At 38.2% G+C, this 22,610-nt stretch overlaps 1 protein-coding gene across 1 annotated transcript in view; it reads right to left on the bottom strand.

Moving 5' to 3' along the window:
- The window catches only part of HYDIN (HYDIN axonemal central pair apparatus protein), a 445,256-nt gene that overhangs the window by 336,604 nt on the left and 86,042 nt on the right, over positions 1–22,610 (bottom strand). The window contains exons 3-6 of the mRNA XM_060083501.1: positions 20,767–20,924; positions 18,846–18,971; positions 9,079–9,198; positions 5,691–5,825 (exon numbers count right to left, since the gene is read on the bottom strand). Of these exons, the coding sequence (XP_059939484.1) occupies positions 5,691–5,825; positions 9,079–9,198; positions 18,846–18,971; positions 20,767–20,901 (516 nt within the window). The 5' untranslated portion in view covers positions 20,902–20,924. The remainder of the gene's footprint in view (positions 1–5,690; positions 5,826–9,078; positions 9,199–18,845; positions 18,972–20,766; positions 20,925–22,610) is intronic.

The following is a 22,610-nucleotide window of genomic DNA, read 5'->3' as shown; positions in this document are numbered from 1 at the left end:
GGCAAATATTTACTGCACACTTCCTATATGTTAGGCCCCGTACTAGGCACCTGGATTACAGGGGAAACCCAGAAAGAACTAGGGAGGGCGAATGCTAGGCAGGAAGAAAACTAAATTCCTATCATTATTTCTGTCAACAAGAATCACTGATTGTAGAAAATCTTATGACATCTATACTTTAATTCAAAGTGCTGGCACTATAGTTCATTAATGTTACACACCTGGGTAACAAATTATGTTAATGTTTTTCTACTCTTCTTGGGCCATGTTCTTTAAATTTCATAGTAACAAATCAAGAAAACTATTTTGACAACAAACTAGATATTTTCTCAAAACATAACTGAGCAATAAGATTACATCACTTCATATTTTCTTCAGACCACTGCTGCTATTTCCAGATGCCAACACTATTACAAAGAGATGCTTTCTTAAGTCCAAGGAAGTACCAAGTTTTGCTTTCCTACATAAGCCTAATATTTTTTATACTCCTTTTAATAGTAAAGATACAGATTTAAGAGGTCAAGAAAAATGCCAGTCTCCAGAATTTTATAGTGTTATGATAACATTGATTACTATATTTCTACCGTCCATGACATGTACACTAGGATTATTAGATAAATAACATATCCAATCTTTTTCTTTTTCAAGTCCATGTGAAAAGAAGAGATAAGGAAAGCCAAAATGAATTTCCTGCACCTGTTATTTGGGTATTTGGCATTCTAAACAAGTTAAATCTCCAGGAAGCTAGATTAATAGATGACAGGAAAAAATGTAAATTGCATTATCATCTTTGACATGCTAATATACATGGGTGCTGAAAATCCAAGTGAAAGGGGACTGGCTTATTAAACTGTGGCATGCTTCCATTTACATATCTCACCCTCCAGGTGTGAGGAGGGTAAATGAGAATGGAGTGTGTTCAGATCAGCAGGGGATAAGGAGAAAAATACATATGCACACTGGCTTTCAATTTGGCCAACTGGAGAAAAAGTGACACAGTGAAAAGACTGACTTTTATTCTTCCTGAAATAAATCTGGCTCTAGTACTCCTCTGCTACATTCTGGAGCAGCACTAAAGACAGCACAACTAACCCTAGCTTGTCATTCTGTGCATGGCCCTGTTGGTTTTCCAACAGTAAGAGTGAATGTAGATGCCCAGACGACTGGAAAAATTACTGGGATGGAGCCTTGCTGATGGTGCAAGGGTGGCAGGATCTTTGTAGAAAAAGGGAACCAAAACTAGCAGCAGGAGCTTCCCCAAAACCCACCACCAGTCTTAGACAGTCAGCAGAAGGAGAAATCACTACGTCCTTAGAAAAACGTATTCTGTCAATTATTTCATAGCTTAGAGCCCAATCCAACACAAAATCCTAATGTGTCCAAAATTAGATAAGTTTCTCATAGGTAGCCATTATACTCACTCTCTCTCTCCTCATACATGCAAGTAACCATTGATAACTTTCAAATACTTAGAAGAAGAAACAGTAAAACAACACTTATTTTTTTAAATTAAGGCTTTCCCCATAGGCCATAGGCAATGTTGGTGAAATGGAATGCTAAGAGGGAATAAAAAAACTAGGAGTCTTTAGGTCTTGTTTATGGTTTCCTTTGCTGTGCAAAAGCTTTGAAGTTTCATTAGGTCCCCTTTGTTTATTTTTGTTTTTATTTCCATTTCTCTAGGAGGTGGGTCAAAAAGGATCTTGCTGTGATTTATGTCATAGAGTATTCTGCCTGTTTTCCTCTAAGAGTTTGACAGTTTCTGGCCTTACATTTAGGTCTTTAATCCATTTTGAGCTTATTTTTGTGTATGGTGTTAGGGAGTGATCTAATCTCATACTTTTACATGTCACTGTCCAGTTTTCCCAGCACCACTTATTGAAGAGGCTGTCTTTTCTCCACTGTACATTCTTGCCTCCTTTATCAAAGATAAGGTGACCATATGTGCGTGGGTTTATCTCTGGGCTTTCTATCCTGTTCCATTGATCTATCTTTCTGTTTTTGTGCCAGTACCATACTGTCTTGATTACTCAGAAAGGGAGAAAATATTTGCAAATGAAGCAACTGACAAAGGATTAATCTCCAAAATTTATAAGCAGCTCATGCAGCTCAATAACAAAAAAACAAACAACCCAATCCAAAAATGGGCAGAAGACCTAAACAGACATTTCTCCAAAGAAGATATACAGACTGCCAACAAACACATGAAAGAATGCTCAACATCATTAATCATTAGAGAAATGCAAATCAAAACTACAATGAGATATCATCTCACACCAGTCAGAATGGCCATCATCAAAAAATCTAGAAACAATAAATGCTGGAGAGGGTGTGGAGAAAAGGGAACACTCTTGCACTGCTGGTGGGAATGTGAATTGGTACAGCCACTATGGAGAACAGTATGGAGGTTCCTTAAAAAACTACAAATAGAACTACCATATGACCCAGCAATCCCACTACTGGGCATATACCCTGAGAAAACCATAATTCAAAAAGAGTCATGTACCAAAATGTTCATTGCAGCTCTATTCACAATAGCCCAGAGATGGAAACAACCTAAGTGTCCATCATTGGATGAATGGATAAAGAAGATGTGGCACATATATACAATGGAATATTACTCAGCCATAAAAAGAAACGAAATTGAGCTATTTGTAATGAGGTGGATAGACCTAGAGTCTGTCATACAGAGTGAAGTAAGTCAGAAAGAGAAAGACAAATACCGTATGCTAACACATATATATGGAATTTAAGAAAAAAAGAAGTCATGAAGAACCTAGGGGTAAAACAGGAATAAAGATACAGACCTATTTGAGAATGGACTTGAGGATATGGGGAGGGGGAAGGGTAAGCTGTGACAAAGCGAGAGAGAGGCATGGACATATATACACTACCAAACATAAGGTAGATAGCTAGTGGTAAGCAGCCGCATAGCACAGGGAGATCAGCTCGGTGCTTTGTGACCGCCTGGAGGGGTGGGATAGGGAGGGTAGGAGGGAGGGAGATGCAAGAGGGAAGGGATATGGGAACAGATGTATATGTATAACTGATTCACTTTGTTATAAAGCAGAAACTAACACACCATTGTGAAGCAATTATACTCCAATAAAGTTTAAAAAAAAAAAAAAAAAAACTAGGAGTGGGCTTCCCTGCTGGCATAGTGGTTAAGAATCCGCCTGCCAATGCAGGGGACATGGGTTCTAGCCCTGCTCCAGGAAGATCTCACATGCCGCGGAGCAACTGAGCCCGTGTGCCACAACTACTGAGCCTGTGCTCTAGAGCCCGCGAGCCACAACTACTGAGTCCACGTGCCACAGCTATTGCAGCCCGTGTGCCTAGAACCTGCACTCCGCAACAAGAGAAGCCACCACAATGAGAAGCAACGAAGAGTAGCCCCCGCTCACTGCTACTAGAGAAAGCCGAAGACCCAACACAGCCAAAAATAAATTAATAAAATGAATTTATTAAAAAAAAAACTAGGAGTAAGATAAACTTCCATGAAATATAGCCAAGTAATAATCCTCAATGGGAATGCTGGCATTTCATACTTAAAGTAAGTACAAACTCACCTAAAATATATTTCAGTTATTTATTTGCTGTATAGATAAGCAGTAATAAAATCTCTCTCCCTTTGCTTTTAACATTTGATGAGGTAAAAATTTAAATATACACAAATAAAACAGAATAGTATAACAAATCCCATGTATCCATCACCCAGATTCAACAGTTGTTAACATTCTGTCATTCTGGTTTCATCTGTACCTCCATCCATTCACCTTTCTATTGTTATTATACTTTAAAAGTTTTTAAGGTAAAGTTTAGATATTTTGGAGTGCACAAATATTAAATATACAATTCTGATGAATGAATTCATCCATGTAACCCACACAGCTATCATGACATAGAACATTCCACCTCTTCAGAAACTTCTGTGTATCGCTCTCTCAGCCAGACTACCTACAGGTAGAATAATACTTATTCAACAGAAGATACTTTTTTCTCCAGCACAGAAAAAAATTAAGGAAAGCCAACTCCTCAAATCCAGCAAGCTTAATATTTCAAGCTGCACAAAAGCTTATTATATTCAGCTTTTATAATTAATTGACAGTGTAGGAAAATCTGACACCCAAACTAAATCCAAGTACTGTTCTCTTCACGGAGAGTATTCAGATATAGACCCTGGAGAAAAAAATAAGGACTTCAATAACGTATAACAGAAAGCACTGCTTCTGGAACTATTTATCTTTCTGTTTATTTCAATAATACCCCAAACAAAATGATAAGTTCATAAACACAGCCCAAGAAACAAACAGTAATACTACAGAGTGGAAAAATAATAACAGCAGTATAATAGTAATGAAATTTCTAACCACTTGCTCCAGTGATATATGCTTGGCCGACCACATTAAATTCTCTATCCCTGCTCTCCAGAAAAGCAGAAACAGTAGCACCAGCACCAGGAATACTGGTAATGACATTTACAACAGCTAATAAGTATTAGTGATGGAGAAGCAGGGATTCAAAGCTAGTTCTCTGTGTCTCCATTACGCTCTTTTGATTCCAACCATAACGGCACAATACAGATAAGCAAACACACTATTTAACATTACATATAACCTGACATTTTGTTATGCCTATTTTAGCCTTGTTTTTTGTCCTCACTCTTTCAATCATGCTGGTAAAAGCCCTTTCCTCCTCCACACAAGTCCCCACTTTGGCCCTTACAGAGGAAAACTCAACCCACAATTCTGCAGTCTTGGAGAAGGGCTGGGGAGAAGCCTCCTCCCTCCGTCGCCCAAGCTAGTTTTTCCTTCCAGAAGTAACTGGAATTTATACAACTGAGGAGAGCCTGAGAATAGGCTAGATTCCTGACAGCTGTGGTCGTGCTGGAGGGAAATGGCCTCTTTTTGAACTCAGGCTCTTTCTAGCTGGTCTGTGTGCAGACAAGGATAAGCAGACAGGGCAGGTCTCTGCTTTTGGCTCTAGCCTCTCCACTCGTGCTTAGGAAGAGCTACTGGTGAGGTCACCCCTTCACCGAGGACTGGTTATCTACCGGTCATTAAGGAGCAGAATATGGCCTCAGGTCCTGGCCATATTCTTTGCCATTAATGAGGCTGACACTGTGATCAATATTGGATCTTAGGACTCTTTCCTAAACTAGTTAGAGTGTGGGGAGGAGGGATGCAACTAACAAGAATCCCAAACTTCCAAGAAGGCATAATCTCTACCCTTTGTCTCAGCTCATTGCACCTGGACCACATCTTTTCCTTTTTGGTGTCTCTCTAGCTGTACAGTCCAACATAAATATGCTGAAGTAGGTTCCACGGGAGCATCCAGAAGGATTAGCCTTCTTTACACTCTGGCTACTTGCAGCTCATATAAGCCCTCATCACTGTTTGACAATTCTCTCCGTATTCCCAGTGGTGCACCATCCCCTCTTCTCATCCACCCTCACCATTCCTCTCCTCACCACCACCACCAGCAATACCACCATTAACCACCACCACCACCAACACCATCAATGACACCAACAACACTGTCGATGACACAGCTACCACCACCACCACGCCAACACCACAACCAATACCACTAACACCACCACCGACAATACCAACACCAACACCACCTCCTCGCATGCTCAGAATTGCAAACTACTAGTGACAAGCATTCAACCAGTTTGTTGCTGCTGTTACCTTGTTCTCCTCTGGAGTAAAGAGGATTCGGAAAACGGATGGCACTCCTGGTGCTACTTTGTGGCTAATATCTTTGGGGCTGATGACTTTAAAGTAAGGTGAACTTTCCTCAACAACTTTCACCATCCTTGGAACCTGCAAGAAAAACACAGTACTTCTGTGAAACACACAAGGTACTTCTGTGAAAGCAGAAGAAAAAGGACAGGCCTTGCAGTTAAACGTGAAATCTCCATCTACTACTTACTAGCCATGTGACTTTGGTTAGGTCTGAACTTTCGTTTCCTCACGTGTAAAAGGAGATGACAGTACTTCCCTTTACCCCAGTACCTCACACAAAGTAAGCACTCAATGTACTTTAGCTTTCATTTTTATTAACATTATTATTATTACTCAATTTAATTGCTATTGCAAATCTTTATTTTATTATTTAAATGTGACTATTTTCGAAGACTAACTGCTTGATCATCTAAAACCCCACCCACACGGTGGAGTTGCACTGGACTTCCTAATATTTGAGAACTGCTCTGGGAGAAGAAATCACACTTACTGCACCCTTGCTATGGATCATCCACTGTACATGAGATGCCACTTGATCCTCACAATAACCTTTGAGCTTCATTACAATTCATTCTACAGATGAGGAAACAGACACTTGCCCTAAGTGCTACAGCTTTACCAAGCAATGGTGTTCCGAATCAAGTCCTGGCCTAACTCCACCTCCCCTCCCTATAGGACTGTCCTACCTAAACACCACTGTGAAGCAAGAACACAGAGGGCAGTACAATCCCCAAGGCAAGTCTCAGAGCAGCTTCAAACAGTCCCATCCTTTTAAAGTCTTATTCCTCTGCTCTGCTTGCCTCATCCAGAGTACTTATTTCTATCTCAGCCCCAAGCAGTAAAAGAAATGTAACTGTGAGAAGGGGGGTGGTCAGGGGTGGAGGTTCTAGGGACACAGGAATGGGAGAGGATTGTTTTTTTAAAAACTCAAAGGGGGCAGAAGAAAGTTAACTATAGTTAAGTATGTCCTAGGAGTCTCAGGTGAAATATGAGGAAACAGGAACTCCCACAACCCCTCAAAGCTGAAACCCAGATGCAGAAGGGAAGAAGAAATGCAGAGAGAATTCAGACAGATCTCAAGACTAGAGAGTGGGGAGGTAAGAAAGATGTGTACAAATCTGGTAGGAATAGAATTGGCTTTGCTGGTAAGAGAAATGTGCAGTGGTGTTTATGATGTGTTGAATGATGCCATATAAGCTTGCTGGGAATACTTTAGTAAGAGCCTAACTGTGGATTAAAAACTAGAAAGGAAAACAACAGCAACACTAATAATAATAATAAGAAGAATAGTAACATTGCTTTAGTGCTTATTATAGGACAGACACTGAACTGGGTACTTTACATCCATTATCTCATTTAATATTCCAAACAACATATTGAAATGGGTGCTATTCTTATCCCCATAGCTTGGAGAAGTGAAGTGACTTGCCCAAAGTCTACAGCTGGGAGACAGTTCACCTAGAATCTGAACCCAGATTAGTCTGACTCTGGAGTCTGGGTGCTTATAATTGTACCCCAAGTGAATTGTGTTGTGGCTTCTAGAGTGTTCATGGCTTACTTTCAACTTGCGTGTTTGAGAGAGGTAGAGAAACAAAGACTATACAGGCTCTGTCTTTTGCACTCCATGGCAGTCAGGAAGCAAATAAAAGGTAAACGACACAGAGAGCATTTCTCAGTGCCCCAAATGTATCTCAGTGGTTCCTTGCATATCCATGAACCAGGAAGTAGAGAAGCAGGCTTACATCAGCCACCTCATATGGAGGTCCTGGGAGTAGCTCACCAAGAACAAGCCCGCCTAGCCTACAGAATCTGTCTGCTTGTTGACAGCTGAACTTTCCTTAGATGAGGACCTTCCTTTCATGGGATCCAATACTCTAGCAGCATCTTACCAAGAAGTGTGGGTTTTATCCATGAGAATTGAATGCCCTTTGGCAGACAAGACTCACACATGCCTCTTATCCTTGACGTGCTCATATACACTCAGTGACAATCATTTCTTGCTTATGGCTGGGGAGGAGTACCCAAAGTACCCTTTGGACTAGCTCCTCTCTGCCTTTAATAGCCTAAAAAAACTTGAACGAGAGTCAAAAAGTAATGGAGAAAGGGAAAACGAGAACTCGAAGTGAGAAACTAAATTGGTTGGCAGCCCTGCATGAAAAGAGAGAGTCCTAATGTCTATGTAACTCACCTCTTCCTGAGGTCTAGGAACATAACTCTGAACACCTCGGGGGTTTTTTCTTCTCTCTGCCTACCCTTTAGCTTCCATCCCATGAGCTTCTCTTGCTAACACGCTTTCAGCTAAGAATTAAATGTTCCATTTTCTCCAAAGTCTGACTTTGCTGTCACTAAATCACCCCATTGATCTCTCAAAGGCATCACTGATTCCTTTAATGAGCTACTGTACTGAATATAACTGCAAGTCTTCCCATTTGCCTTGAATTCTTGCATAGTCTTCACTTATTTTCCCTACTTTATTATAGCTAGAATTTTTGTCTCAACATTCTAAGACTCCCATAAGTATTTCTACTTGTCCTTAACACCTGATGCTTAGTATCTAATGCCTTCCTTCCTACCTGATTACTTATCACACTTAACTGTGCTTCATGCTGACCTTCTGCATTATTCTTCCTTTCATTATTGTTACATGTCAAGGAAATCTTCAGTCATTTAATACTCTTTCTTGAAATATACCCTAATATATCTCTGAAAGAAAAGGCATAAGGATGGAGAAGAAATCCTCAGTTGCAACCGCAAAGAAACAAGGTACAGACAGTGGGAGAAGCCATCCAAAACTATCTGTAGACAAAATCTGAAGGCTATCTGAGGTAGAAGGGAGGAGATGGAAAAGAGAAAAGGGGATCTTCTTTTTTGTTTTTTTTTTAATACAATTTGCAGAATCTAAATGCATTGGCTCAACAACTGCAATTCACATGAGTAGAGTTGATACCTTCAATTGAGGAAATAGTGGCTCTAACATGGTGTATGTAAATACAAACAGTAATCATCTTGTATTAAATGAAAACCTAGCCCAAATGGTTACTCATGAGAACTTCATGACACTGATCTAGCCAATCCCTTATTCAACAAAATGTCAGTGCACACACTGGGAGTTTACCATTTGTTGGGTACTGCCCTGGGACTGAGCATTTAGCAACATACCAACCAACACAGTCTTGTCTTCATTAAGCTTATAGTCAAAGGGCATGTTTTTATCTGTTTTCCTAGGCCTATCAAGTTAAAGAGCTTATCTAAGACCCTACAGGATCCCATTTTATCTAATCCCTTCTTATACATCTATGAAAGGTACAGTCATCCCAGCAAACATACTCACTATGTCATTGTTCCTCAAAACCAGTGGAACTTCATAGACTTCACAGGGAGTGTAGTTCTGAAATACAATTTCTGATGGAAAGGGTTGGAATAAGGTCTGATCCAGGTCAATTCCTAGAAACTGTTGAAAGAATAAATTAATCATATAGTCACACAATGGCAGAAACGACTGGGGAAGATAAGAAATTACTACATATACCTATGAATATTAACACCAAGAACAAAGGAAACATTCAAAAAGGGGTAAGTACTATAAACACTGTTATAATCAGTAAGGTTACTGTCATCAACTTCCTTAATACAAAAGAAAGTAGGTTTGGGTCCTCAATTAAAAAAATAGGCTAGTTAGAACAACAACTCAAAACTTCCATTTCCAGTAATGGTGAATAAGGTAATTTGAACCAACTCCCTTATGAGAATAAGAAGAAAAGCTGTATCAACAAAAACCTGTTTGGAGGCACTGAGGGATTAACAAGACAGCATTATCTAATGTTAAAACTGAATTATCTCAAGCTAGTAGCTCAGGTAGTATCCAACAGGTTTTGAGTATTGCCATGTTTCCCTTAAAAATTCAGAATATCCTATGATGCCCTGTTGAGTTCACGGTTGTATCCTGGGAGCACCTCAGCAGAGAGTTTGGAAATTGAAGATGTAAGTATCCACCTCAATAATTTAGAACAACAACAGCAAACATAAAAAACACATTAGGGCTTCCCTGGTGGCACAGTGGTTGAGAGTCCGCCTGCCGATGCAGGGGACACAAGTTCGTGCCCCGGTCTGGGAAGATCCCACATGCCGCGGAGCGGCTGGGCCCGTGAGTCATGGCCGCTGAGCCTGCGTGTCCAGAGCCCGTGCTCCGCAACGGGAGAGGCCACAACAGTGAAAGGCCCACGTACCGCAAAAAAAAAAAAAAAAAAAAAAACCATTAAAACCCAAACAAAAAAACAAAAATGACACAACAAAAACAGCAGAAATTAATGAAATACAAAGTAACTGTCCCACAGAATCAACAAAACCAAAAGTTGAGTCTTTAAAGACTAATAAAAATAATAAAATACCTGAGTCTGATCAAGAAAAGAAGACAGAGCCAATTATAAAAGAGCCAATTATAAAAAAATGAAAATGGGAACATTACTACAGAACCCAAACTAAGTAAAATGATAACAAATGTGAAAATTTAGATTAAAATGATAAATTCCTAGAAAAATACAATTCGTAAAAACTAGCACAAAAAGAAATAGAAAATATGGTGTTCCCTAACTATTAGAGACATTGACTCTGTAAAGTAAAAACTTTTCATGGATAAAACCCTGGCCCAAATAGCTCTACAAGCAAATTCTGGCAAACATTTAAAGAAAATACAACTTGGGGCTTCCCTGGTGGCACAGTGGTTAAGAATCCACCTGCCAATGCAGAGGACATGGGTTCGAGCCCTGGTCCAGGAAGATCCCATATGCCGTGGAGCAACTAAGCCCGTGCGCCACAACTACTGAGCCTGCACTCTAGAGCCCATGAGCCACAACTACTGAAGCCCGTGTGCCACAACTACTGAAGCCCACGTGCTCTAGAGCCCATGCTCCGCAACAAGAGAAGCCACCACAGTGAGGAGTCCACGCACCACAATGAAGAGTAGCCCCCACTCACCACAACTAAAGAAAGCCCACGCGCAGCAACGAAGACCCAACACAGCCAAAAATAATAAATTAATTAATTTTAAAAAAAGTGTGGCACTGCCATTTAAAGAAAATACAACTCAAACATTATAGAAACTCTCCCAAAGGAAAGGAAAACAAAAAATTAGGGGTGGCCAAATCAAGATGACAGAATAGAAGGATGAGGAGCTTATCTCCTCTCACAAATACATCAAAAATACATCTACATGTGGAATAATTCTCACAGAATACCTGCTCAGTGCTGGCACAAGATCTCATAAAACTAAAATTGCAAGAAAGATTACTACATAACCAGGTAGGATGAAAGAAGAAAAATAAATGAATCAGGACAGGACCTGCGCCCCTGGGAGGGAGCTGTGAAAGAGGAAAGGTTCCCTCATCCTGGGAAGCCCCTTCACTGGCGTGGTGATGAGCTGGGACAGAAAGGGAGCTTCAGAGGCTCGGAGGAGAGTGCAGCAGTCAGTTTGCAACAGGCAGAATAGAGAGAGCACAGAGCAAAAGCAGTCCTAAAAGGGAAGTTCTAGCAATACAGGCCTTCCATTAAAAAACAAGAAAAATCTCAAATAAACAACCTGACCTACCACCTAAAAGAATCAGAAAAAGAAGAAAAAACAAAACCTAAAGTTAGCGGAAAGAAGGAAATAATAAAGATCAGAGAGGAAATAAATAAAATAGAGATTTTTAGAAAGTAGAAAAAAACCAATAAAACTAAGAGCTGTTTTATTTAAAGGATAAACAAAATCAACAAACCTCTGTTCAGGTTCACCAAGAAGAAAAGAGAAGACTCACATAAACAAAATAAGAAATGAAAGAGGAGAAATAACAACCAATACCAAAGAAATACAAAAAAACATAAGAGAATACTATGAACAATTATATGCCAACAAATTGGACAACCTAGAATGGATACGTTTCTAGAAACATATAGCCCACCAAAACTGAATCAAGAAGGAATAATTTGAACAGACCAATCACTAGAGATGAAATAGAACCTGTAATTTAAAAACTCCCTGCAAACAAAAGTCCAGGACCAGATGGCTTCACTAGGGAATTCTAACAAACATACAAAGAACTTACACCAAAACTCTTATATCAAACTCTTCCAAAAGACTGAAGAGGAAAGAACACTCCCAAAGTCATCCCATGAAGCCACCATTGCCCTGATACCAAAACCAGACAAAGACAATACCAAAAACGAAAATTACAAGTCAATTACAAACCAAATCTAACAACACATAAAAAAAGATCACACACCACGATCAAGTTGGATTCATCCCAGGGTCACAAGGATAAGCAAATCAATCAATGTGATATACCACATCAACAAAAGAAAAGACAAAAACCACATGATCATCTCAATAGATGCAGAAAAAACATTGGATAAAATTCAACATCCATTCATGATTAAAAAAAACTCTTACCAAAGTGGGTATAGAGGGAACATATCTCAACATAATAAAAGCTATTTATGATAAACCCACAGCCAACATAATACTCAACAGTGAAAAGCTGAAAGCCTTCCCACTAAAACCTGGAACAAGACAAGGATGCTCACTGTCACCAATTCTATTCAACATAGTATTGGAAGGCCTAGCCATAGCAATCAGATAAGAAAAAGAAATAAAATTTGTCCACATTGGAAGAAAAGAGGTAAGACTGTCATTATATGCAGATGACATGATACTATATACAGAAAACTCTAAAGACTCCACACAAAAACTACTATAACTGATAAGTAAATTCAGCAAGGTAGCAGGATACAAGATTAACATACAGAAATCTGCTGCATTTCTTTACACTAACAATGAAATACTGGAAAGTGAAAGTAAAAAACAACTCACTTTAAAATCACATGTGGGCTTCCCTGGTGGTGCAGTAGATAAGAAACTGCCTGCCAATGCAGGGGACACAGGTTCGATCCCTGGTCCAGGAAGATCCCACATGCCATGGAGCAACTAAGCCCGTGCACCACAACTACTGAGCCTGCGCTCTAGAGCCTGCAAGCCACAACTACTGAAGCCCATGTGCCTAGAGCCCATGCTCCATAACAAGAGAAGCCACCACAATGAAAAGCCAGTGCACCGCAATGAAGAGTAGCCCCACTCGCTGCAACTAGAGAAAGCCCACATGCAGCAATGAAGGCCCAATGCAGCCAAAAATAAATAAATAAATAATGTTTTTAAGATCACATACAAAATACAAATAAACCTGATGAAGCAGATGAAAGGCATATGCTGAGAACTATAAAACATTTATAAAGGAAACTGAAGATGATTCAAAGAAATGGAAAGATAGCTCATGCTCTTGGATTGGAAGAATTAAACTGTTAAGATGCCCATACTACCCAAAGCAATCTACAGATTTAATGTGATCCCTATCAAATTACCTATGACATTTTTCACAGAACTAGATCAATTAATCCTAAAATTTATATGGAACTATAAAAGACCCAGAATTGCCAAAGCAATCCTGAGGAAAAAGAACAAAGCTAGAGGCATAACCCTACCAGACTTCAGACAATACTACAAAGCTACAGTAATCAAAACAGCAAGGTTTTGGCACAAAGACAGACCTATGGATCAATGGAACAGAACAGAGAGCTCAGAAATAAACCCACACACTTATGGTCAATTAATCTGTGACAAAGGAGGTAAGAATACACAATGGAGAAAAGACAGTCTCTTCAGCAAGCAGTGCTGGGAAAGCTGGACAGCCACATGTAAATCAGTGAAGTTAGAACACACCCTCACACCATACACAAAAATAAACTCAAAATGGTTTAAAGACTTAAGCATGAGACATGACATCACGAAACTCCTAGAAGAGACAATAGGAAAAACATTCTCTGACATAAATCATACCAATGTTTTCATAGGTCAGTCTCCCAAGGCAACAGAAATAAAAGCAAAAATAAACAAATGGGACCTAACCAAACTTATAAGCTTTTGCACAGCAAAGGAAACAATAAACAAAATGAAAAGACAACCTACAGACTGGGAGAAATTATCTGCAAATGATGCAGCAGACAAGGGCTTAATTTCCAAAATATACAAATAGCTCATACAACTCAATAACAAGAAAAGAAACAATCAAAGAATGGGCAGAAGACCTAAATAGACATTTCTCCAAAGAAGACATACAGATAGCCAATAGGCACATGAAAAAATGCTCAACATCACTAATTATTAGAGAAATGCAAACCAAAACCACATTGAGTTACCACCTCACAGTGGTCAGAATGGCATCATTAAAAGTCTACAAATAACAAATGCTGGAGACGGTGTGGAGAAAAAGGAATCTTCTACACTGTTGGTGGGAATGTAAATTGGTGCAGCCACTGGGGAGAACAGTATGGAGGTTCTTTTAAAAAAACTAAAAACAGAGTTACCATATGATCCTGCAATCCCACTCCTAGGCATATATCTGGATAAAACTTTAATTCGAAAAGATACATGCACCCCAATGTTCATAGCAGCTCTATTTACAATAGCCAAGACATGGAAACAACCTAAATGTCCATTGACAGATGAATGGCTAAAGAAGACATGGTATATATACACAATGTAATACTACTCAGCCATAAAAAAGAATGAAATAATGCCATTCGTAGCAACATGAATGGACCTAGAGGTTATCATACTAAGTAAAGTAAGTGAGAAGGACAAATACCATATGATATCACTTATATGTGGAATCTAAAATATGACAGAAATGAACTTATTTATGAAACAGAAACAGACTCACAGACATAGAAAACAAACGTATGGTTACCAAAGGGGAAAGAGGGTGGGAAAGGGATAATTTAGGAGTTTGGGATTAGCAGATACAAACTACTATATATAAAATAGATAAACAACAAGGTCCTACTGTATAGCACAGGGAACTATATTTAATATCCTATAGTAAACTACAATGAAAAAGAAAAACAAAAAATTAAATGTCTTCCATTTAATGATGATGTTGTTAGCATAGCTTTCATATATATGAGAAAGACAGTAGGAGACAGGAAAATTATAGGTCATGAACCATAGATCAAAAAAAAAAAAAGGAAAACATTAGCAAACTGAAACCTACAATATATAAAAAAGATAATACATAACCAAGTTGAGTCTATCTCAGAAGTACAAGGTTATTTTAACACTAGAAGTTTTGATCAAGAAGAAACAAAACTGACATTTTCCCCAGAACAAAAACTTGTTTATTTAGAAAATTCAAAATAACCTATAGATAAATTAGAATTAACAAGTGATTTATCAAGGTCACTGAGTACAAGGTCAACATAAAAAATCAATTATATTTCTTTGTACTAGCAATGAACATTTAGGAAATGAAATTTATAAACAATACCATTTAAAATCACATCCTAAAACATAAAATACATAGGAATAAATCCAATGAAAGATGTGCAAGACCTTTACCTGGAAAAGCTACAAACCATTATCGACAGAAATTAAAGAAGATCTACACTGAACTACTGACAATAGTGTGGAAAATACACAAATATGCATATTTATAGGAAGAGTCAATCATTTAGACAGGGTAAAAGAATCATAAGAATCCCTAACTTAGAACTCTGGGGAGAAGAAAAGGCTAACACAACTCAGTTACTCCTCCTCCCTTCCTCTCATTTCCCTTCCAAATAAACACATACATATGATCTGGTTTCATAAAGAGCTGCCCTTAGAATCATGGAGAATTCCTGCTGATCTGCGACCCTACGGAGCCCCGCCTCAACATTAACTAACTACCTACAAACAGCAAGTCCAAGAAGAATTCCCTTCTTTATTTCAAAGATGAGTGATAATAATAATCACAATGACAAATAAAGCCAGAATCTATACAAAAACATTCAAGAAAAAAAAGAAGAGAAGCAAAGAAAATGTCAAATATTCACCAGAAAAGCACTGCCATGAAATAATAAGAATCTTAATTACACCATTTCACCATAAACTCAAAGAACATAATGGAAAAAAATCAGAGAGCACAAAGCAAATATTCAAGAGTGCAGGGAAGATTAAGCAATCAAAAGAGATGAAAAATTCATGTGTTCATTCAATAAATGCTAATTGAGTTTCTAATATTTTCCATACGTTGAGCATACAGTAGTGAACGAAGCCAATAAAGCCCCTGCCTCATGAAGCTGAAATGCTTAAGGAAATGGATAAAAAAATAAAGAAACAGGGACTTCCCTGGTGGTCCAGGGGCTAAGACTCCACTCTCCCAATGCAGGAGGCCCGGGTTCGATCGCTGGTCAGGGAACTAGATCCCGTGTGCCGTAACTAAAGATCCCACACACGGCAACGAAAATCCCACGGGCCTCAACTAAGACTCAGCACAGCCAAATAAATAAATATTTTTTTTAAAAAAAGAAATACATAACATGAGGTCAGGCAGTGATAAGACTATGAAGAAAACCAAAGCAGGACAAGGGGACAGAGTGAATGGGGGATGGTTGCTCTTTATGATAGGTAGCCGAGGGATGGCCTCTCTGAGGAAATGATCTGAAGCAAGTCACGCAAAGATCTGAGAGAACAGCATTCCTGTTAGAAGGAATAACAAATGCAAAGGCCCTGGGGTGAGAATTATCCTTGAGTGTTTGAAGAGCAGCAAGAGGGGAGAGCAGTTAGAGGAGAATGACCTGGGGGAGAGAGGAAGGAAAAGACTATGAAGGACTCAGGATCAGATGATGCAGGACCTTATAACTATGAGGGTAACAGGAAGCTACTAGGTGGTTTTCAACACAGAAGTAACATGTTCTGATTTACATTTTTAAAAACCACTCTTGGGACTTCCCTGGTGGCACAGTAGTGAAGAATCTGCCTGCCAATGCAGGGGACACAGGTTCGAGCCCTGGTCCAGGAAGATCCTACGTGACACGGAGCAACTAAGCCCGTGCGCCACAACTACTGACCCCGCAAGCCACAACTACTGAAGCCTGCGCACCTAGAGCCCGTGCTCTGCAACAAGAGAAGCCACCACAATGAGAAGCCTGCACAACGCAACAAAGAGTAGCCCCCGCTCACCACAACCAGAGAAAGCCTGCGCACAACAAAGACCCAACACAGCCATAAACAAACAAACAAATAAATAAAAATTTAAATAAATAATAAAATAAAACCTACTCTTACTTCTTTTTTTTTTTGGCAGTATGCGGGCCTCTCACTGTTGTGACCTCTCCCATTGTGGAGCACAGGCTCCAGACGCGCAGGCTCAGCAGCCATGGCTCACGGGCCTAGGCGCTCCGCGGCATGTGGATCTTCCAGGACCGGGGCACGAACCCGTGTCCCCTGCATCGGCAAGTGGACTCTCAACCACTGCGCCACCAGGGAAGCCCCCACTCTTACTTCTTTGTGGAGAATTGATAATGGGGCGATAAGTTGGAAACGGAGGCTATTTCAGGAGTCTAGATGATGGTGGGTTGAACTGGGATGGTAGTGGTGGAGGTGGTGAGAAGTGGTTGGATTAAAGACATATTTGTGATTACTAGCCCTTGTTTTGGATTTCATATAAGACGTGAGAAAAACAGAGGCATCAGAGATAACACCAAGGTTTTTGGCCTGAGAAAATAGATAAATGGGGGTATTACATGGTGGAGGGAGGAAAGACAAAAGAGGAAAGATCATGCCTTTAGGGAAAGAATGTAATGCAAAAATTAGCTCTTAAGGATTTTAAGTTTGAGCTGCCAATCACACACTGAGCTGAATATATGATCCAGAGTTCAGGGGCTAGGCCATAGCAGGAGATATAATTATGAAAGCAATCATTTAAAAGGTGAAATTTAAAGCCTTGTTCCTAGAAGGAGTCACCTAAAGAATGAGTTCAGAAGAGAAAGAAGTTTAAGGACCGAGTACTGGGGAACGCCAATGTTTAGTCAACAGGAAGAGGAGAAAGATCCAACAAATAAGAAAAAAGCAACCAGTGAAGTAGGGAGAAAGCCAAAGAAGAGTGATATCTGAGACACAAGTGAATTAAAAGGTACAAAAAAAGAAACTAACTTGTAAAATGCTGTGAGACAACCCAGGTGTGTTAAACTGGTCAAGCTTAAGAATGAATTTTAAGAGAAACACACACACACACAACTCAAAGTAAGGGATACAGAGGATAAGTTGATGAATGTAATTACAATGAAATGGGAATGAACAGAAAGTTTAAGATGGATTAGGGAGGAAATACAAGGCGTAGAAGGGCAGACAAAGAAGGTCCAGCATGTTCACAATTGATATTTCTAAAAGAAAATAAAAACAAAAATGGCCTGAACAAATACTTGATAATTCAAGAAAAACTTTCTAGAAATAAAATAATGGTATGTAGTGTCTTAGGAAAAATTTAGTCATATCCTAATAAAATCACTGGACATCAAATAAGAATAAACAATCTTTGGGCATACAAGCTAAAATATTAGGCTTCATACTTCCGCATATCATCATTTAAAGCCAGAAGGTAGTGAAGAAAATGCCAGCAAATCTCTTATGGGGAAAATGTGTGACCCAAGAATTTTACATCTAACAAATCTGCAGTTCACCTACAAAGGCAATAGGCAAATGTTATCAAACTTATAAAATCAAGGAAATATAGTTTCCATAATCTCTTCTTGAGGAAAGGAGAAGAGTATGATTATCAACCAAAAAACAAATGAAACTCCGGAAAATAAAGTAAAAAATAACCAACTGAGTTGACAGAGGACAGAGGCAAGAAGATGAGGTGTGGTACACTAATTTCTTCATTCTTCATAGCAGGAATCAAAATACATTAAAACACACACACGAGCAGTACACACAGAACAATACACAATGCTTGGAACAAATGCCTTAACTGTAGGAGTCTATTCCATGAATCTGTCTAGATTTAGCCTTATGGCCCGTGAGCCATGGCCGCTGAGCCTGCGCGTCCGGAGCCTGTGCTCCGCAACGGGAGAGGCCACAGCAGTGAGAGGCCCGTGTACCGCAAAAAAAAATAATAATAATAAAAGTAAAACAAATCCAATAAGGGATTAGTTAGCCCAGGAACAATAAGTACTGCTTAGTTCTTATTGTTCTAGAATATTCACATTATTCCAGGACCTACTTTATATGCAAGTATGACAGAAAGCAGCTACCTTTTGATGTGTTGTTTCCCTCATATCTAAAAGTTCAATGATCTGTGGTCGGCACATCACACGTGTATTAGCCAGTCTCTGCTCTGTGGTGAGGGACATTTCCTTCAGGAACTCTGAGGGAGTCAGCTAGAATTTAAAGCAACAGGAGCCAAAGATTCATAAACGGTAATACTGAAAAAGTGCTTTCATAAGTGCCAGTGATAAATAATTTGTGTTTGAAGCTTTCAGGATAATTCTGGAATGCCACTAAGTTCCCCTATAAACCGTTTAAAATAAATGATACAAGCGAAATACCCGTGCACTTCTGAGCTCTTTGCACAATAATTTGAAAGGATATGTGGTTGCTGTTTCCTTATGATTTTGAAGGAATCACACAAAAGAACCTGGGGTTGGGGAGAGGAAGGTCAAGAAATTGCACGGGAACATGTCCAAAGAGCTTAACATATATGCTCAGAAGAGCATAAAACTCTAGGTTTCTAAAATCACTTAAGGGCTTCAGAGCTAAGGAGGCTAATGCTCCTTGAAATATTTCTATTTCTCAAATGAAGTTACAACATGCAAGTAAAGCTTTTGGGTGTTTATCATGTTATATCATGTTAAAGAGAAATCTTATAAAGTAAAGGATCTGGGAAGTATGACTGTGCTGCTTAGGAACGAGTTTGAACTTTTTAGAAATCGTAAGAGCACATTTAGACCTTGTTTTAAAAGAGCTGTAAGTCAATCATCAGATCCAGCAGCCAGTCACATCCACATACCCAAACAAGAACACAAAATTCTTTAACACTTTCTACTGTTATGAGAAAAAAATGTAACCTATCATTTAAATAAAATCATTTAAATAAACCAGCAAGGGCTTACCCAAGACCAATCACTATTAATTGTTGTTCTGGAATGTTCACTTTGTTCTAGGGCTACTTTATATGCAAAGAGATTATGATCACTGGCAGCAACATAATGCTTAAGTATGTGCCAAGACTTCTTAAAACATTCAGGGGTATATAATTTAGCTGATTCATTTTGCCTTGGGTTAAAATCAATGCTCTTCAAATTCCCTATAAATTTAATTTTTGTGATTGAATCCATTTAAATGAAGGCATATTTCTAATATAGCTTCCAACTTGGTTTTTTAAGATTCTTTTTGATTGGAACACAGATTAGAATGTTAAAATGTTATGAGGTATCAGCTGTGTTGTGATTTAAATAAAAATAAACTCTTACAAGCAAAAAGTAAGGAATTAATTTAAATCTGAAACAAGAACAATCACAAAAGAAAATGATGATACATTTTATTTTTCTAATTGGAACATAACCTGAGACTAGTTTTTAAAATGCAGTGAACACAATGTTTAACACTTTAAATTGTTATTGATATTTCCATAGCATGTAGTTTATAATTCAATTCTCACCAAATCATTATAATTCATTAAAAATGTAATTGTTTTGTATCATAAAGGACAGAAAAAGTTATGCATTTTTCCTAGATATTATATAGTCATCATTTTAATGCACTATGTTCTACAAATACACAAAAATAACTCTTGCCAATCAACAGGTAATTGATTATATATGTTAAACCTATGAAATTCTGATATTTGACTGTTTTTGAACTACATAAATGACAGTCTCTTAAGGTTCTAGCTAATATTTAGAAAATCTTAATAATTTGCTTGCATAGTCTTAGTTCAACTGATTAACTTAAGCAATTTAATTTAAGCCTCTACTTTGATGTTTTTAATTTCAAAAATTTCCCAGGCTTTAAAAGGTAACTGTGCTCTGTAGCAATCTACCCATGTTAACTAAACTGATATTATCAGCCAGTAATTCTGTTTGATATTCTGAGAATGCCAAGTAGCAACTGTCATTCTCCTGAGGAGGAAAGACTGCATTAAGTATTTTACTCTGAAATTCTCTTATACATTACCATTTGATTTACTTCTTCTTCTGTAACAACCTTCGGACTCAGGGGTGGCAAAATCTTGCTTTGGAATCCTTTAAGCGTTCTGACTGACCCCATCTGAACAGCCCCCATGGACTCCTCAAGACTTCTACTTGTCATTTTTAGTTATTTCCTTTGTATACCTAAGAGTGAAAAAAAATAGTTTTAGAACAAATACAGTTAATTCCTGAATACAGATCACATTTTTTGAAGCTTTTTCAAATATACTAAGGTTTAGAAAATACCTATTTTCAAAAATACATCCAATGCTTGGAACAAATGCCTTAACTGTAGGAGTCTATTCCATGAATCTGTCTAGATTTAGCCTTATCCCGAAGTCTAGGATCCCTTTTAGAAAAAGCAAGTGATTCTGGACTAAGCTCAGGGAAGACATGAAAACATAAGCAGTTACTATATTTTGGTACTTTTATCTTCTCCAGATAAATAAACAAAAACTGCTCAATAACTATACTTCATAGTTTGCTACTTTATCTGCTTATTTGACAATTCTCTCTCATGGCACCCTTCAAACACAATAAATGTAAGGCTTCAGACCTTCACAGCTGGGCAGAGAATTGAAAAAGGCAGCATGAGATGATATGTGGAAAAAGAAGTTTGTGAAAAATTTTTTGAAGTTTATAGTAATAAACAAGGCATTAAACAGCCACCCAACACCTCCAAATCAAAGAAATATGACACCTCCCTTTTGCATATATTTCCTTATACTTCTAGCAGGACACTTACAACTTCAGAAGTCCATTTATGACTAAGTAGGGATTTCTATTTTTAATAATAGCAGGCTAGGTTGTTCAACCCTGTGCAGGAAAAAAAAAAAAAAAAAAAAAAAAGCTTGATTCAATGTCAAATAAAAAACCTTAAAATTGTTAAAAGTTCAAAAGACAATAAGGCACTACCAGACCAAAATGGAGGGAAAAGCAGTGCATAAAGGAAAATAGATATGATGAACATGTAATAAGGTACACTGAAATAAAGCAGTAAAACACCCAAAGAAGTGAATATGAAATTTTAAAATAAGAAAAAAGAACAGAGAAAGAAATGATTGAAATAGAAGACAGTGAAAGAAGTTCTAACATGCTATAATTGGAGCCCATGAAGAAGAAAAAGTACTGGAGGGAAATTAATATTTAAAGCCATAATACAAGAAAAATTCCAGAAAAAAAAATAATGAAAAGCACTAGTAGGTACCCAAAAAAACGGACCACAAATAATCAACTATGAGTCATATCTTAGAAGAACTACTAGGCTTTAAAGAATTTTAAAAATTAGCATCCAGGCAAAAAGTCAAAATAATGTACAAGGGCAAGAGAATTATATGTCACTGGACTTTGTAAAAGCAAGCTATGCAGTGGGAAAACAGAGGAGCGGCATTTTTCAAAAACTTTACAAAGCATGAGCCAAGGATTTTACAAGGAACCAAGCTCTCCTTCAGTCACTGAGGCTACAGAAAAGGAGTTTTGAACATGCAAAAGCCCAGGGAGTATTATAAACATGTTCCCTTCCTGAAGAATATACTAGAGGATGGGCTTCATCCAACCAAAAGCTGACTGGGGAATTTCAGCAAAAGGACTGATGATGAGCACTTCATATATTTAATTGTACAGGTATTAAAATAATGTTGAAGACATAAGGAGAAGAATAGAATTTAAACGTTATATTTTCTGACAAAGTAGAAAGGATGCAATTTTAAATGAAAAGAAAAAAGAAAGACAGCCGAAAAGTAGAAAAGATTAACAACTGTATAAGTACTAGGTAGGAATCAAACCATTTAATGAGATAGAATAAAGGAGAATTAAGGGAATTATGGTAGA

This window comes from Mesoplodon densirostris, chromosome 19 (genome assembly GCF_025265405.1).
Source record: "Mesoplodon densirostris isolate mMesDen1 chromosome 19, mMesDen1 primary haplotype, whole genome shotgun sequence".
NCBI lineage: Eukaryota > Metazoa > Chordata > Mammalia > Artiodactyla > Ziphiidae > Mesoplodon > Mesoplodon densirostris.
This window is presented reverse-complemented; position numbering and strand designations above follow the sequence as displayed.